Source organism: Pocillopora damicornis, chromosome 1 (genome assembly GCF_964200805.1).
Source record: "Pocillopora damicornis chromosome 1, jaPocDami1.2, whole genome shotgun sequence".
NCBI lineage: Eukaryota > Metazoa > Cnidaria > Anthozoa > Scleractinia > Pocilloporidae > Pocillopora > Pocillopora damicornis.
In genome coordinates, this window is record NC_142670.1 from 19399851 (window position 1) to 19419423 (window position 19573).

A 19573-nucleotide genomic window follows, 5' to 3' on the forward strand; every position below is an offset into this window, starting at 1 on the left:
ATCTTAAGTTGCGCCTAGGAATATGCCTTGTAACTAGGTCAGACAAATATAAAGGCGCTATGCCATTTAGACATTTAAAAATCATCAAAAGAATTTTAAAAATTATGCGCTGTTTTACAGGAAGCCAATGCAGCTCCTGTAATACTGGTGATATATGTTCATGTTTGGGAGTAAGCGCAACCGTTCTGGCGGCTGCATTTTGAACATGCTGAAGCCGCTTGATAGTTTTTTCGGCAGTCCATACAAAAGTGAATTACAGAAGTCCAGTCTGGAAGTAATGAAAGCGTGCAAAAGTATTTCTGCTGTATGGCGACTGATATATTTCCTTATACGGCTGATATTTTGAAGGTAGAAGAAGCCTGCCTTGCATACAGCTGTGACATGATGTTCCATTGACATGACTGTATCGTACAGAACACTAATATCTCTAGCTGTCGACGGCGGAGGTGGGCGATGGCTGGCATTTAAGACAACTGGTTCTGTATTGTGCCTGTTCATCTTACGCATGTTTACTATCATCCAAGCATCGATATCTCGCACACAGTCTTCTATCGCTAATTTGGCCAGGTCAGAAGTGGATGATATGAAGGTGAGGTATAATTGCGTATCATCGGCATACAAATGGAAATTAGATTTATGGTGTCTCATTACATCACCCAAGGGTCAGGTATAGAGGAAGAATAAGATAGGTCCAATGAAACTACCCTGGGGAACACCGTGATGCAGCTCACGACTGGATGACACTCCACCATTAACTTTCCCAGTCTGGTAACGATCAGATAAATGCGATCTGAACCATTTGAATGCACAGTTAACGCCAAAACGATGTGAAAGGCGATGTAAAAGAGTCTGGTAATCGACCGTATGGAAAGCCGCTAAAAGATCCAATAGGAGCAGTATCACGCAAGAATTATTGTCAATGGCTCGAAATTTAACAAATATTTTGTTTTCTTCTGATGCTGCCTATACTTACTGAAACGAATACAAGAAGGTTCCCTTAGAAAAGCGAGTGAAAAATGGAAATAATTGCCTGAGGAGAAAACTAAGAAAATTATCTTTTTCAATAAACATCATTTGTCTAGCAGCTTCTCTGTGACGTGCTGTCAGACATCTACCATATATCCAAATGTGATCGGCTAACATGTTTCTGAGAAGTGTAGCATTAAACTGGTGCTACATCGCGGTCAATAAACCGTTGTTAAGCTTATCGATTTTCACAACAGCTTCAAAACATCGAGAGGATCTCTTTTAATCTGCTTTTTGAGGACATGGGAGTTTTTCTCCATTTGTTCTTCATCTCTGTGGCGCTCCCCCACGGAGAAGTTCTATCTTGCCCGGATGGTAGGTTTCAAATCTTGCTTTAGTTGATAAGACAGTTTCATATTTCTCCTATCAAGGTCATCTAAAAAGATTTTTGCAAGAAAGATCTTGTAGTTAAGAGAAACCTTGCACTCAGAAAAGATAAATTGATGTAATAATTATGATTAATTCCCTTATTTTTACACTCTCTTGTGGAATAATAGTCTTTATTTGGGTACATAATTATTCGCTAGCGTCATACTCAGTTGACATCATTTCTTTATTCAAGACAACTTTTGTAGAAAAAATTCCACCTTAAAGATATAATGCAGACAGGTGTTAAACATAGAACAAAACATTTTTCTTCTAGCTTTTGTAACTCAGAATTTGATACAAATTTTCCTCCCCATAGTACTCCTTGTGTTTTGTATTGCGTGGTATTTAAAGCCTGATGAGCAAGTTTCTCATAGCCAATAAAAACGGAAAGGAATTCTTGACCATTTAGATATACAATCTAATTAAACTTATCGAACCTACTTCTAACCAGTTTTAAAAAAAGGTCTAAGGTAACTTGTTCTTTAACTACATGCTTCACAAAACAATTGACTGAAAATCTGGCTTTTGGAAGGCGAAGACTATTTCTTTCCGATCTCCCAAGGATCTTTTAGGGAAATGATTCAGCGCGATTAAATCAAATTTTAAAGTTGGATAAAATGCACCGATTCGACGGTGCCGTCATTTAGTTGAAAGAGTACGCATACACACGCAAACTCAATTGCTTTGCATTTTACGTCCAATCTATAACTTATTTAACATAATATCATTTTACCTTCCATGTTAATGTTTTAAAGAAGAGGGCTACAGTCCTGAAAGTGTTGCATCGTAGACATAAAAGCAAAATAACTTGGCAAGATAGTCAAAGCCTCCTGATCGTGCTCTCACAAATCAAAAATCGGGATGGAACAGAAATAACAATCTTGAGAGTTTTTAAACCACTCGGATAAGGTAGACGTATATGTATGTATGCTCGGCCATGCATGCGTCGAGATATATACCATAATGGTTCATAGGAGTTAGACAGGACTTGCAAACGTGTGCTTTGTCATCATAAATTTTGAGATAGGTGAGGAGGATTGTGATTTGAATTGATGTAAAAAAAATTTGGAAGTTCATGATTGAAGCGTCTTACCTCTTATATCATTAAATACTAATTGTAGTTATTAGGTTTTCTGAGGAAGAATTTTTCATCAGGTTGCTTAAAAATCTTTCTAGTTTGCCAAGAAAGTTAGAATTTGCCCTCTCAATATATTTTAAAAGGCGAATTTTAACATATTCTGACCATTAGAAATCGCCATCGGCCGATGGCCGTAAATAACCTTGATTTAGACGTTAAGTTTTGGGATTTGGGACCTGGTTGACGATTCTATCCTACACAGCCGTTAAGTTTAGACCTTTATAGGTAAAAATATGCAAAAACCCCTGTACGTTTTCGATTTTTCAAAAGTTATCACCGTTTGAATCAGCACATGTACGAGCATTCGCGATTTTTTCGCCTACACCAAAATCGAACCACTGGAGCAGATTTCGTCATAAATACAGCTTACCCACTTTGCAGCCCGACTTCATGGCTCACTTCAGAATTTTTCTAATAACCAAATTAGTGAAATCCATGATAACTTCAACAAATAGCAAGGTATTTCCTTCGAAAAGTAGGCGGCATCCATCGTGATTCGTGGTATCAAAACAAATGTCGGAATTGGCCACATTTCGCGGTGAATCACCCATTTAACATCGCTGCAGAGCTGAATTTTTTCCAAAATCAGAATATAAACTCTCCATGTCTGGAAGCTGAGGGAGAAATGAAGATTTAAGGCTTCTGAAGTGAAGAAATAATCGCTTAAATTTAGGTCCAGTTCGATGTTATACTGTTCTCACAAAGGTCCGCACAAAAGAGAAGACCACTGATAGCTTGTGCCGTAGGTTGTGCCGTATGGTTTTGTTTCGTATCCCAATGTAATATTTGGGGAGAAAAATGTTATACTGTCATTGAAAAGGTCATAGACAGGCCTACACAGACTCCCCTGTGTGGTTTTACGTTTGCGACTCAAAAGCCTTTAATTAAAGCTTCGCTCTGACGAGTATGTCTTTGAGCGATTTACCTCTTTTGTATGATATAATCGGAGGTGTTTTGTAAATTGTTTTCAGCAGTGGCTGATTTTGGATGAGGTTCCATTCTTGCATCAGTATTTGTTTTAAATTTTTAACCCCTGGGTGGTATGCAGTCACAAAAGGCAATATTTTGTTTTTTAAGTGTCGACTGCCTTGCGGCAAACGAGACCTCAGATAACGTTTTTTCAATTAGCCTTTTTGGGTAACCACGTGCTTCAAGTCGTGTTTTGAAGTTACACATGGCCTCCTGGAAATTTCTTTCCGAGGAGTTTGTTCTTAGAAGTCTGATAGCTTCTCCTTTAATAAAGCCTTTCTTAACACCTGGTGGGTGGCAAGATGAATAGTGTGTATATTGATAGGTCTCGGTCGGTTTGTAGTGAGTTTTGACGTCGAGAATAGCTTCGTATAAGATCTTTCAGCTCTGAAAGCTGATTTTCTATTTTGTCTATCCTTTCGACATCAGTATTTAGTGTTCCTCAAAGGCGAACATGATCTTTCTCGTGTATTTACATTGTATTGTGATCGAGACTTGGCAATATTAGCCTTTTCAAGTTTGTTCTTGTGACTAACAAGTCTACGCTGATGGAAGCGCACTAGGGCGCTAACGTATTGTTCTTCGGCGTGACTTTTAATAGCACTTATTTCCTGTCGAAAGGTTTCGTCAGGCGTGACGTTTGCCTTCGCCTTGTATTGAAGCGACTTAGGGCAAGTCTTTTGTTGTAAGTGTCTCTCCAGTTTTAAAATGGAGGTTTCAGTTTTTTGCTTCTTGAACTGGATAGCGCTGATGGTGTCTTCATGTTTCCTCTTCCTTGGCTGCCGCGTGGATGGGCTATTCCTCGGAAGGTTTTCTTTTTGACGGCTTTCTTTTTGAAGGCGTAGACCTTCGACCTTCGTTGCTGCGTTGTTTGGCTAATTCAGCTTTATGCCTTGGCTCGAGTTGTGATGCTGGAGGGCTATCCTCTGGGTCCGATTCTAGGTTCGGATCAGTGTACGTTAATTCCATCTCCTCGTCCAGATTTGGACGGTAGTCTGGCGTTTTTGGTGGCCGCAATGGTGTTTCAAAAGCTGACATCTTTTTCAGGTAAAACTGAAAGTGAAGTATATCGTCTGGCAGGACCGGCGGTTTCGATTCTTAAAGAATCTCTTCAGCTGGTTTGTTAAGTCAGGCTGTGTTAATCAGGGACAGGCAGAGAAATTCTCAACTCCAATCCCGCCAAAAAGGGTGGAAAACCATCCTTTTATACTTGGTTTACCTGCGGTTAGGATCAACGGTGTTCCGTTTTCATTGGTTCTCTCTGGAAAGAGAGTAACCAATCATGTGTTGGTATTTTCGATCCGCGCTTTTTCAAAGCTCAGAGGTGTGTTTCTTTGTGAGGCTTTTTTTCGCATTATACGCCACAAAGGCGTTTTAATGTCGCTTTTTTGTATTTTATCTATCTTTGTACTGTATGTTTGACCTTGGCGCTTGATATAAATTACGTCATATCGAATGTACTTCCCTTTACCGATGCCATAACATTTACAAACTCTCAGACCGATATCTCCATATTCGAAGTTGTGGAATCTGTTATGCGCGATAGTGCAATCGTTCAGCTTTAAATTCCAAAACGCCAAACTTCGACACATATGTAGACTTACAAGTGGAGTTCTATGACTGATTCTTGAAGAGAATGCAGCTGCAATCCAAAGTTTCAACGGGACATTAAGCGCGAAACATGGCTTTAGTTTTCGAGGTTAGTTCGCAACAACGAGTCCCTTCAAACCCTAGAATCTCAAGGGTTTTATGATCCTCCTGAAAAGCGCGTGGTCAAGCGTCGTTCAAAGGGCAGCAAGGAAACAGCAATTGAATGCTCTGTGTTTGGATGTGTTGAAGTGTTCGAAGCCTTTTCGCAGCTGGAGCTGCACCTGGACGTTGGAAAGCATACAGTCAGCAGGTTAGGCCAGTATGATGCAATCAAAAGGGACTGGGCCCTTAAGTTCTCGTCGATAGGTACCGCTGGTATCGAGTGTTCGAGCTGTTCGTTAGATTCCAGTACACCACTCACTTCTCCCGTGGATACTTCGCCCCGCTCGTCTCTACGAACAGGATGGGCCGTAAGCAAACCAAGGGGCAGCGTTAGATTTTCAGAGAAGGTAAAAGAATATCTGACGGCACGGTTTACAAGTTGCAGTGGACATGCGAAATGCGAAAAATGAATCCAATGCACGTTTGTTCACTAGAGAACAGTGGCTGACAGAGAGCCAAGTTCAGAGCTTTTTCTCCCGGCTAGCAGCAATGCATCTTGGATCGTGACTTTTAAGAGCCGTGCAGCTAAAGAAGCCGCTCTTGAAACACCTTTTGTCGTGATTGCCGGTCTCAAAGTGTTCCTGGGCGACTGCGAAAATCGTTTGGTCCTCGTCAAGATCCATGAAGCCCCCGCTGAACTACCCGACACTGCCGTGATTGGCCGACTCAGCCACTACGGTCGTGTCCTTTCATTTCGGCGCGACAAAATTGCACAACATATCGAGAATGGAGTAAGAACGGCTCGAATGGCGCTACATCGAACTATCCCTGCCAACATCAACATAGCTGGTGAACCTATCAAAATATGGTACCCAAATCAGCCAAAAGCTTGCCGGAATTGTGGAGCTACTGACCACATGGCCAAAGACTGCTCTGCAGTCCGTTGTTTTAATTGTGAATGCCCTGGGCATCGAGCTCAAGAATGTAAAGATTCGCCAAGATGTTCCGTTTGTTTAGCGGACAACCATTCCATGCCTCAATGCCCCTTCCTGCTCTTCAGCGCGAACGTCGATAGTGAGCCAGCGCCACCTAAAACTGAAGAGGAAAAGAAACAAGAGCGAGCCCAGCGCGCCAAGGAAAGAGAAGAAAGGCAGAAAAAACTACAACAACAGAGAGAACAACAGCGACAACAAGAAGAACAACAGAAATTACTAGAAAAGCAGGAACAGCAAGAACAACAGAAACAACAAGATCAAGAGAAACAACGAGAACAACAACGCGACGAAGGTAGAAGAGAACGACCAAGAGAACGAAGAGACGAGCGAGGGAGAGACGACAGAAGAGAGAGAGATAGAAGCGATCGAGATTATTATCGCGGCCGCGATGACCGCGATAGATCTTCCCGCCGTGACTACTCTGGCTCCGAAACTGATGATGATGGATGGGAGAGAGCTAAACCTAGGAGAAGGCGGTACAGATATTAATTTTTTATTTATATTCAATGAGTAAGCTTAAAATAATTTCTCTAAATGTGCGAGGACTCGGGTCCTCCAGTAAAAGTCGAAAAATTATTCAAGAATTAAATTATTCAAACTGTGACATAATCCTTTTACAAGAAACACATGTCTCATGCAAAAAACAAGCGGAGGAATTCGAAATACTCTGGCGCGGCAAATGTCTGTGGTCCTTCGGGACTGGCAGGTCTGCCGGTGTTGCCATCCTCTTTTCTCTAAACTTTCCAGGCAAAATTATCCGTTTTTTGACCGATTCCGAAGGAAGAATATTGAGCTTACTCATTGACTACTATAATTCTAAACTAAATTTAGTAAACATTTACTCTCCCAATACTATTTCGGATCGTAAAAGTTTTTTCTCTTGTCTGCACAATTACTTTCTCCCCCAAGGGGACCTAGTGATCGGGGGAGACTTTAATTGTGTGGACAATGTCCTAGATAAATTAAATTGTTCCGCCATCCTATTGTCTGATCAAAAACTTCTCCGATCCCTTTGTGCTGACTTCTCACTTACAGACATTTGGCGCAAAAACAACCCGCGCAAAGTAACTTTCACCTGGTCTAATAAAGACCATACCCAGGCATCTAGAATTGACCGCTTTCTCGTCGCTAAAGGCTTAACCCTAGTATCGAAATGTAATATTCTTCCATGCGTATACGACCTATCCGATCATGACTTTGTAAAAATTGAACTAACGACTAACCCTTCTAATCACGGTCCTGGAATTTGGAAGTTCAACAGCTCTTTACTCTCAGATGTAGAATTTAAAAACATTATGTCAAAATCGATTAACAACTTTAAGCTTAAAATCCCCGAATTCGCCTCCCTTTGCGAATGGTGGGATGCTCTAAAAATTGAAATCCGGAAAACAAGTATTTCATACTGTATCCGTAAACAGAGAACAGCAAATGCCAAAAGAATCCTAATTACTAAGCAATTAACCCATGCTAAAAACGCTTTACATTCTAATCGCTTAAATAACCCAGGTGTAATTAGCGATTTGGAAAGCCAATTGTCCTCTCTGATCTCGAAAGAAGCCGAAGGAGCTAAAGTCCGCTCCCGAGCACAATGGTTCGAAGAAGGTGAGAAACCAACACGCTATTTCTTCCGTCTGGAGAAAAAACGAGCTGACATGAATAGTTTTGAATCTTTTTTTGACGAGAACGGTGTTCTCAGAAATTCTCAAAATGATCTTGAAAGAATTTTAACCAATTTCTACAAGAATTTATTCACCCAAGATCCTCTTGATATGCGAATTCAAACTGAAATAATTGACGGCCTCGAATTTTCACTGACTGATTATGAGCGCAATCTATGTGAAGGCCCTTTTTCTAATAAAGAATTACTTACTGCATTGGAAGGCCTTCAGACCGGCAAGTCACCCGGTTCTGATGGTCTCCCAACAGAATTTTACTCGTGTTTTTGGAACGATTTGAGCGAATCTCTCCTTTCTGTTTTGAACGAGGCCTTTCTTGCTGGCTCCCTCGCGGATAGCCAGTACGAGGGCCTCCTACGACTCATCCACAAAAAAGATGATCGACGCCTCGCAAAAAATTGGCGCCCAATTTCCTTGTTAAACACTGACTACAAGTTAGCATCTAAAATCATCACTGAACGATTGAAAAAAGTCATGAACTCCATCGTGCATTCAGACCAAACGTGCGGCGTGGTCGGCCGCACTATCTTCTCAAATTTGGCCTTACTTCGTGATGCCCTCGACATGATTGACAAAACTAATGAACCGGGTATTCTCATTTCCTTAGATCAAGAAAAAGCTTTTGACCGAGTTGACCACGAATTCATGATGAGAGTATTGCGTAAATTTGGTTTCGGCCCCTCCTTTTGTAGGTGGGTCGAACTATTTTATTCTAAAGCCTTCTCTAGAATCATTGTTAATGGCTCCCTGTCCCCCCCTGTCCACTTAAGAAGAGGGGTGAGACAAGGATGCCCATTATCTCCTCTCCTTTATGTGCTAGTTTCAGAAGTATTATCAACGCAAATCCGTAATTGTAAAGATATTGAAGGTTTCCTGCTCCCCGGAGCAGGGGGCCTTCAATATAAAATATCCCAGTACGCTGACGATGCTACTTGCATCTTAAAATCCGAAGGATCTCTTTCTTCACTTCTCCGAGTCGTATCAAAATTTGAACAAGGATCTGGCGCTAAACTGAACACGTCCAAATCTGAAGCAATGTGGTTAGGAAAATGGCGAACTAGAATTGAATCTCCCTATGGCCTCAAATGGGTCACTAAAATGAGAGTGCTTGGTGTTTACTTCTCAAACGGCCTCGTCAATGTTGACGACGACAATTGGCGGGCCAAATTAGACAAACTAAGTTCGGTTCTAAATCTTTGGAAACAAAGAGACCTGTCTTTTATCGGTAGGATCTTAATTGTAAATACTTTAGGCGCAAGCCGTTTATGGCACGTTGCTAAAGTCATCCCCCCACCCCGTTGGGTGCACGATAGCTTTAAGTCGATCATTTGGCCTTTTATCTGGAGAGGAAAAATGGAAAATGTTAGTCGCGATCGCTGTTGTGCGCCCCATCATCCGGGGGCCTCAACGTCGCTAATTTTAAAGCTAAGTGCGCTAGCCTGCGCCTTTCTGTTTTTTCCAGTTTAAGAGATGACTTTGGCACATCCAAATGGCATTACCTAGCTCGATATTTTTTAGGACATAAGCTAACTATTCTAGATCCCCGTTTTTCTTTTCCCACCAATTCTGCTCCCTCTTCCTTCCTTCCTTCCAATTACTACCGCCTTTGTCTAGATAATTTCCGTACCTTGCATCAGAAAACTGGTGCCTTACCTGATTTACTAACCGGTAAGAATTCATATCTTTTGTTGCTTGACCCCGTCTGCGTTGCACCCCGGTGCTCCGGTTTTTGGGCGTCTGCTATGGACCGCCCCATCAATCGTTGGGCCTGGGTGTGGCGCAAGTCTCGCCTAAAGCTAATAGAAAACAAGAAGAACGATCTAATTTGGCTATTGATCCATAGAATGATCCGCGTAAGATATCTCCTTAAGTCTTGGGGATACATCAATAATGACAAATGCGCGATCTGCGGAAAAACGGAAACTATTGAACACTGCTTCTTGGGATGTCCCAGAGTTGTGAAAGTCTGGGACCACTTCTCCCCCCTTTTCCGTGCTCTACTCGACTCCCCCTTCTCTATCTCCCCTACATCTATCTACTACCCTTTTTCCCTAGACAAATCTACCACCGCTATATCCTTATCTAACTTTCTCAAGGCAACCATCATATATTGGTGTTGGCTTGCCAGAAATAAAGCTACCTTCGAAGGTTCTCTTTTGAGCTCCAACGCGATTATAGACTTAATTAAGAAAGATGTCCAACTCAGAATTCTTAGTAACGACACTGATACCTTAAGGAATTTTTGGTCTTTTAAAAACGTACTTTGTTCGGTCGACGCTGGTAAGCCCACCTTCTTCCCCTCTCTTGCTCCCCCCTGAACCTTTGTATATAATAAAACTTGTTAAATCTCGCCCATGAGGGGTGCTTACTCCGGGCTACAGGCCCGCGCGCTGTTTGCGCCCCACATGGTCTGAAATATCTCTTTGTAAATAGTAAATAGAAAACTTTTAAATAGAACTTTGTTACCTCTTACAGGTGGGCGCTTACTCCGGGCTGTTATAGCCCGTGCGCTGTTCGTGCCGCCTGTAAGAGAAAATATCATTAGTTAATTGAGACCTGTAATTACCTAAATAACTCATAATTTAATTCGAATACTTTAATCAATTAGAATTGTAAATAGATATCATTGACGAAATAAAACTGCCTGGTCTCCAGGCTTTTATATTTTAAAAAAAAAAAGTACTGTCTGCAGTTAGATATAGCTCTTTGGCATACAAAGCTTTGCTTTCATGTCCAAATTGAGCACTCTACTAGGATGAGTCATTGCTGCTAGCATTATGCATGCTCACTAGTTTATCTAGTTTGAGCACTCTGGCATGGCTTAGATGATACCACAGGTGTGAGATCACTTGGGGTGGCTATATAGCCTTACCTCCATCCTAGCATCAGCACTGCACTGATGAGGCCCAGAAGGCCGAAACAGTACTGTCTGCAGTTAGTTATATATATATATATATATTTTTTATTTTTTATTTTTTATTATTCTCTCCCTAAAATCATGGTGGCGCATATCATTGTGTTGATTTTATCTCAGACATAGATGAGTTTGTTCATGATACCCACATCTGCAGCAGGGACAATGCCACTTATACAAATACGGAGGGATTGTTCAACTGCTTTTGTAATCCTGGATTCAACGGGGATGGACAAAACTGTGCAGGTGTGAGAATTTATGTGCAGGTGTGAGAAAGTATGATTGCTCTTCCGTTTCAACGGGTAAAATATACATGGCCTCCTAACCTTCTTGTCCACAAAAATTTTGAGAGTCCTTTTTTTGTTTTTCTTCCAAGACACATTACTTGATAACCCTTATTATGACTTACATTTGTCTAATTATTTATTTATTTTTTGGACTGATTAAGTTGTCTCTACTGCAATTGTTGCACTGTATGTTGAAGCCTCCTTTTTTTACGAGCATTGGGTACGATCAGTTGATTTCATTGCAGGCATCGATGAATGCGTTACAAGTACCCACAAAAGCAGTATGGACAACTACGACTCCTACAAATACTAAGGGATCGTTCAATTGCACTTGTAGTCCTGGACATTCAGATCTGCCGGCACAAAATACGTCATACATCAGGATTACCTGAGATTCTAGACACTGGATTAACAGGCGCGACTGCGTCATTTGCACATCTACCCCAACCTCTATTCCCTTTTAACCCGGTTACTCATTATCATGATCATGGTACGTTCTGTCGACTTCTTTTTAGACATCGATGAATGTACTGGAGATACCCACAACTATAGCAGAAACAATTCTACATCCACAAATACCGAGGGATCGTTCAACTGCTCCTGTAAGCAGGGATTCACTGGAAATGGACACAAATGCGAAGGTAGAATTCTCGAAAATTGTATTATCTAACAATCTATTCTATATGGGAAACTTCTAAATGCTGTGTCAACTTTCATCGGCTTGCTTCTTTGTTTGTTTCCACCGGCAGATAACCCGGCGTAAGCTTCATATACACTTATATTTTCGTCAGAAGACCAGGTCAAATTTTTGGGTTTCTTACGGGAAGCCTTGTTTTGTATACCCAAGCTACGGGTAAACAAAAACCGTCTTTCGTTATTAAACAAAGTCGTTGTTTAACAGAACTGCATCCTAATCAATCCTAAACTTAGCTGAGCCATTTATCGGAACGTTTATATTTGTGAACAGTGTAAAAGGGAAGAAAGCTAGGAGTGGAAGGACATTCAGTTCATCAAATCAACCCTCTTATAAAAAAAAAAGCCTTACGCCCACTGATTGTGTAAAACCGCAGTTTGGGTTAGATCTCGTGTAAAAGACCGGCCTTATAAGTCTTTGCTACTCAAATATGTACAGCTTACTTGAATGTTTAGGCGTGAAAAATGCGGAAAAAGAATTTTGTCCACCCCCTATAACTGCATTGCAGGGAGGATAATTACCTCGTAGATTTAGTGCCGTTAGATTATAAAGTGGTTTTTTACCAACGGGTGGCCTCGCATCATCGAGCATTCTGAACAACTCAACAAAATACTACATTGGCACTCTTTCGTCTTACTTAGACCCAGTCCTGACCAACCTTTCCTCGAGCCAATTCATGAAATGTTATCACGCTGAGACAGATGGCTGGGATTCAACAACATTCCATTCGAAATGTGATGGAAAGGGATCCTCTGTTTCCATTATTCAAGTCAGTAACTACACATTTGGTGAACACACCGACGTGTCCTGGCAAGGTATGCATTTCTTGTCAGTTACTTATTATTCACCGGGGAGGGGGTGGCTAGATAAATAATATCCTCTATTTGGCACGGAAGTATGCACGGATATTTTCCGCCGGCATTGTGTGTTCCAAGATTCTCAGAATTTCTTTAGAGTGAATCTCCAGGAAAACTGTGAGCGAGGAACAGATATTGTCCAAGGACAGATATCAGAGCATCTTGTCGTGCCAAATAGAAGCTCTTGTGTTTATCATCCTTCAAGTATTTTACAACGCGCGTAAAAAGATGTTCACGAATGGCTTATTGTTTGCTGCCTGATTTCTTATACAACTTTATGAATAAAATAATATTTACCTTTTTCTGTAACAACCCTAAAGCCCTCTCTCATCTTGAATTAATTTTTTAATAAAGACATAATAATGGACGCAAGGTATAAAAATTGGTGAATATCACTTGGGTAATATCCTCGGATGTTCCCCAGGTTTAGCTGAGAAACATTCGGTCATGTGATAGTTTTAGACCAATCGCGCGCGAACAAAAATATTTGATTGATCATAATGGTGGATATTAACCGAGCTGCAAAGCGGCGAGGTAATATCCACTGCCAGCCACCGACACTGCAGTGAATAGTTGTTCTAGTATACACTGAAACAGCGAGACGATGCAGCACAAAATATGATTTTAATTTATGTATTCCTGCAACAAGTACAACATTTTCGCACGCAAATCCCGCACAAATTGCTTGGAGGTGAATAGCAAAGGCTACTCAGAGTTTGAGTAGCCAAGCAGAGCGCATTTTCAACGCTATCCACTGCTTTAGTAGATACTTATAGGTGTTGTGAGAGGTATGTAGTTTCCTCTGTTATATAGCGCTAGTGGGACGGCGGGCATAGTCAAGTAGTGTCAAATTGATGGAATCAGAAATGTTTCTTCGTGAAAAGCATAATCATGACGAGCCAGAGCAAACCGGATGTTAAAAATTTCGTGGGGTTTGGTTGCTATGGTGTGACGTCATGATCCGGCTCAGTAGCTATAATCGCTTTCGATTTGTGGTTTCAACAGGGGAGCGTTCGGTGATTACCTTAACACCGTTGTGTACAACCTCCAATGGCGTCAATCCTGTTTATTTTGAGGGGCTGGATTTTTCTTTTGACTTTTCTTGAGGTTGAATTTCAGACATTACTCGCAAGAGCGGGAAATTTGTTCTCATTTCGATAAGGTGCTGTGCGGCATGGATGCCTTCGATATTCGAAGAGCAAAATAGCTGCACTCCACGAGCGATTCGAGGGACTGGTATCTCCTGAATTCCAAAATATGCGGCATTCCTGTAGGAAAATTCATGTCGAGTAGCCCTTTGGTGTCAAGCTTTCCAAAAGAATTTAACACAGTGCAACTCTCGAATCTTAAAAATGGCGGGCACTTGAATCGACGACTAGTTCACAAAGAAGAGGTATTCATAGCCTCTTCTTTCGGCGTTGTTTCCGCGATACTTCGGCAAAAACTAAAAGCGGGCGAAGAAGAAAAGTACAGTTGGTTGGTTGATGGCATCAACAGCCTAAGTATTGGCCAAGATAATGAAGATTGCCAAACAGCGACTGACACACGTGACAACAACAAGGACAAAATTCATGACCCTGTACAAACAGTATTTGGAGTCGATTCAAGGTCAGCCATATCCATAGAGGATATCGAGAAGAGTCAAGATGAAAATCTTAAGCTTAAGGCTGAACTTGAAGTTGCGCTTTCCCAGTTAGAGGCCCTTCGAGATGAGGTGAAAAACGGCGGTCAATCGACGCTGAGCTCAGGCACACAGGACCCGGCAAAGGACAACCCGGACAGCACAGTACAAGCGATATGTGGACCTTGATCGGCGATGTTTGCGATAAGTTCCAGGTGCCTCTTGCATCTTTATTCGCCGATCAGGTGGACCAGAATGTTGAAGTGGCTAAAGTGATGAGCGATATCGCAGAACAGCTGCTGAGAAAAAAAGACCCGAAGCAAGCCCTGGAAGCAATTGACTGACTTAGTGTGATAAGGAAAGTAAACAATATTGTTGCACATGAAAAGTAACTAAGGAATGTTACCAAAGAACAATGCACGAGTAAGAAAAGTCTGGTTCACTTTTCATTTTTTCAGCAGATCTACTTGTTCATTATCTGGATTGAAATCATTGCGTTGAAGTCCTGGCATAGTTGTATGCCTGAGTGCTTCTGGGATATATAACATAATAAGTATTTTGGTTCGCACATGGTAAATCGAAGTTCTAGTGAGTGTTATATATCCTCTTTGGTTCACCCAGGTTGAAGTCCTGGTATAATTGTATGCCTGAGTGCTTCTGGGATATATAACATGAGCAGTACTTTTGGTTCGCACATGGTATCGAAGTTCTAGCAAGTGTTATATATCCTCTCTGGTTCACCCAGGTTGAAGTCCTGGCATAGTTGTATGCCTGAGTGCTTCTGGGATATATAACATAACAAGTACTTTGGTTCGCACATGGTTTTGAAGTTCTAGCAAGTGTAATATATCCTCTTTGGTTCACCCAGGTTGAAGTCCTGGCATAGTTGTATGCCTGAGTGCTTCTGGGATATATAACATAATAAGTATTTTGGTTTGCATAAGATATTGAAGTTCTAGCAAGTGTTATATATCCTCTTTGGTTCACCCAGGTTGAAGTCCTGGCATAATTGTATGCCTGAGTGCTTCTGGGATATATAACATAATAAGTACTTTGGTTCGCACATGGTTTTGAAGTTCTAGCAAGTGTTATATATCCTCTTTGGTTCACCCAAGTTGAAGTCCTGGCATAGTTGTATGCCTGAGTGCTTCTGGGATATATAGCATAATAAGTATTTTGGTTCGCGTGTGTTGGGTAAGACATGGTTATAGCCAACTTCAATCCTCTGGTTGGCTATCTACCAGCTCATATCCAATGCGTACTCGTGGAATAATTGTTAAGTATTTCTGTTAGATTATGGTATGGGAGAACCTGGAAAATGATGTTATTCCCTCACGATGCTACCTTTCATTACTATTATCAGAATACCCTTTCCATCATAGCGGCTATTCGGCTATTTTTTTAACGTAAGAATACCCTCTTTGAATGAACAAACAAATAATTGTTCAATAAGTTCCAAATTTATTCATCATCCAATTTTCTTTTTTTTTTTCGTGGGGGGGGGGATCATTTCAAATAATATGGAATTGTAATACGGAAACGTGGTGCCGAAAACAAAAAGCAAAAGGGGGCGAGAACCAATGATTCAAAAAAAAAAGAAACCGTAGCGTACTTATTCAACTTATGTAGTTCGGTCGATTAGCACACTCGCAGGCATTCCTACTGATCGATAACGTTACCAAGTGTTTTCACTTCGCGTGTGAAAGCTTGCCTCAGTGGGAACTTTAGCATCATATAGTGGGTGGGAGAGAGCGGGCTTTGGATGTGTCCTATTTCAGTCGTGTACTGGTTGAAATAGAAGAAAATGCAGTATGATAGACGGCTGGCTTTTAAAATATAAAGTGTTGTGACTTCAGCCTGGGAAACTGTTGAATACACTGCGATAATTTCGTACCGTGTAAAACGACCCGAAGTGTATACTGTAAAATTCTGGTTAGATTATCTACCTGCAGACAAAACAATCCGGTTATAGGCCCCCCCGATAACCCCGCTTCCCCCCTCTGCTGGATGACAGTGCTAACTGGAAATTTTGCTTTAATATGACTTTAAATTAAAAACGAATTTAGATCAACATTACCATGGCTTGTTTCTAAACGCTTTTCAATCCGCTAAACCTACCCAAAACCCTTTACAAAGTTTTATTATATGGCTGCGATAGCACGCGCGCTCAGATTGGTTAATTAGCGGTCCGTAATCCCCCGGTAAACGCCCACGGGCATAGCAGATTTTTTCCGCCACGGTTTTGGTTTACAAAACCTAGCGAACTTAGTGACTTTCGCTGAAAGGAACTTCGTTAAAAAAGCAAGGAATTGAACAAAAAAACGTATCTCTTCTTTAACTATGCGTTCTGAAAAAACATTTCTTTTCTGAATTTTATTATCCTGACGAAATTGTGACGGAAAATGAAGGCAATGTATAAGTTCACTCTATTTCACGCGCTTTACCTATTTGAAGCCATATTATAAAAAAAAACTTAATAACCTTGTTTGCTCGGGCTTTACTGTAAAATTCCATACTATGATTTCGGGCTGAAATTTTGATTTATGGACCTCGCCCAGAGGCTCGGTTCATAAAGCAAAAATTTCATCCCTCAGTCTGGAATTTTACAGTTAAGCCTTCTTAAGTAGTTAGTTATTAAGTAGTTAGTATTAGCCAAGGGCTTATAACCGAAATTTTACAGTATAAAAAATTTAACATGCTGAATTCGCACTACTTCACGGTTTAAACGGCTAAATTTCGCCGTCAAACTCCGCAACGTTCTCATTTTGATCGACATACGCGTTCCGTTTGTAGTCGTAGCGTGAGCGTGTTGCGTGCATTAATCGAAGGCAAAAGTCGTGGCGTCCGGTTCGTCCCTTGTTCATTTCAGGCAGACTTAAAAAAGGGGGAATTTCGCGTGAGTGTTAAAAATGACCCAAAATGACGAAATCCGAGATTCGTTCAACAAAAAGGGTCTATTATACTCTTTCTTAGTATCGATTTGCTGGCACGTACGTATTTGTCTGGCGGTTTACGGTCCAGAAAATAGAGCGGTTTCAGAAAAGGAAAGCTGACTTGGAAATTCAGCAAATAAAGTCGGCTCGTCCGCTTTCGCTTTTGTTCCCGGCCTATTGATAAAAATCAAAGAGCCAAAATACGTCATTCACTCCAAACGTGGCATACATTCACTGACACGTTTTTAATTACCAAAATAGAAATTTTAATTATAAACGCTCACTCTCGTTTTAGGATTATAAGACGCTCGCGCGAAAGTTCGCACTTTCAGCGTAACATAAATGATCAGTAGCAGGGATATTGTTACAATGGAATGTTGCAAGCTGCCGGACGTCAAGCTGAGATCGTGGAGTAAAACTCCTCGATCTCAGCAGGATCCAAAGCTCTTTTTTCGGTTGCTAAGAACGTCTGGCTCGTCATGATTCAATCAGCCTAAATCTTTTTAAATAGCTAAAAACAAAATGGCGGATGACATGGGATGGAGTCCGAAAACTAAAGGCCAAGAAGAGGCCCGGCAAGGAAAGGAAGAGTTTAGCAAAATCTAAATTTGAAGAATTCGGCAGCTTTGGTGGAAGCTAGAGTGATTTTGTCTCTGTTATAAAATCTTATGGCGAAGAGATTTCCAAAATACGATTGACGCAACTACAAGAACTAAGATTAAAAGTCTTTTAAGACCTGAAGCACTCTTTGATGGCCGATGCAAACAGAGGAAAATTATGTACAGCTTAAAGTAAAAGAGTTGCACAACATACAATCTTTGACAAATTACTATCGAAGCAATTACGAAGAAGACAAAGAAAGTGAATTCCGATCAATTTCAAGATAAAAAAAAAACCTAAGTTGTTAGTTATTTACAGTACAGAAAGACCCAATGACCGAAGTTAATGCTCCTGGAAAAGATGGAGGAGGTTGGGGAGGAGAATTATCGCTCCATGAGTAAACTGCAATGACCCTCAAGACACATTGTCAACCTTCTTATATAATTGGGCTTTCCTCTAACACATTTTTCTGGCTGCAGGTTCTTGTGGGTACACAGCGGCTGCCAAAGCCTTCATTTTCTCCCTGTACAAGGTGCATGGTTACAAACCTGTTAAACTAGCTCAGTACTGGTATCATGGATGTGCAATCTACAGCTGCAGTAGTTATGGACCAACGTTTGGGAGTTATCTAGGGCAACATGACATCTACCTGCAAAATAACGCTAGAAACATCCAAAAGTCCCTCACCATATGCGGGTCAACTTACGCCGTCCCTACTGGTTTCACTGCGTTCGTCAAGTGCGTATTCTTGCTAGAAGAGATTAAAGTAGAATTATTTCAAACCTTGTCAATGTTTTGTTCCTGATATACGATCCAACTGCTTTCATTGGTGGAGAAAGAAAGCTTGTAGCTTTTGACGAATGACCCATTTTTCTTACCTTGCGTTGCAATTACACAGATAGTGTGTAGCGCTCCTATATCGACTTTCGGCTGTACAGATTTACAACTATTTTGTGATGCATCCCTTTCAGCAATTAAGGCATAACTATTGTGTGACGTTACCTGAAGATATAAAGGACCTATAGCTATTGCACATCAAGCACCCTCACCTGTTAGGACCTTGAGCTATTCTGTGATGTATTACCTCAAACATACGGCATAACACTTTCATAGCTATTTGCGTGGTCTTAGGTATTTAATATAATTGCGTGAGGTGAATTGGTTCAAGTACTGATATGTGCCTACCTCTGTTTTCCACTTTCCCAAGTAAACCTAGTTTCATCTTGGACAAAATCATCAGGTTACTTTTCGTTAGTTCCGTCATTCAGCTCACATATTTTACCAGTTGTGACGTAATTGTAGCTCTCACATGCGACTTCGTTGTTGCAAAACACCAGACATTCATACGGGTCTTGAACCCTTTTTGTTTTACAGGTGTGACCCTTGAGAACCTTTCCACCCACAGATTGCTCAGCTGGGTTACGCTGGGGACCAGCAGCCATTAGCAGAGGGATAAGTGATGAAAAGTAAAAGAAATACAGAGCTGGAAACATTTGCCTTGAATTGAGCAATACTGCAATAGTCAAGAAAATCAGTTTCAGGAATTGAGAAGGACTCTAGACAATTCTTTGAAAGGAATGATTTTGTTTATTAGAACTGGAGAAAGAGATCTATTGCTGCACTGTAGCTATATATTGCGTAGCTAAGGAACAAATATCCCTGAGCTGCTGTGGAATTTTTCCAAATTGAGATAACATGCAAGTATTGCTGAAAACTCGCAATCTTTGCAACAACCGTCAATTATCTCAACTGCCTGATAGTGCACAATACCCTAGCTACCGACATTCTGATGACTCAGATGA

At 41.0% G+C, this 19573-nt stretch overlaps 1 protein-coding gene and 1 pseudogene across 1 annotated transcript; both read left to right on the forward strand.

The window, feature by feature from the left end:
* Nucleotides 1-397: 397 nt before the first annotated feature.
* LOC149052548 (uncharacterized) lies at nt 398-18592 on the forward strand. Its single transcript, XM_089181209.1, has 7 exons — nt 398-589; nt 1224-1341; nt 10900-11025; nt 11582-11707; nt 11816-11825; nt 12313-12575; nt 18251-18592. Exons 1-7 carry the CDS (start codon nt 398-400, stop codon nt 18574-18576), a joined length of 1161 nt encoding a protein of 386 aa, XP_089037335.1. The 3' UTR covers nt 18577-18592.
* LOC149052549 (uncharacterized) lies at nt 13605-15203 on the forward strand (annotated as a pseudogene).
* Nucleotides 18593-19573: the final 981 nt, after the last annotated feature.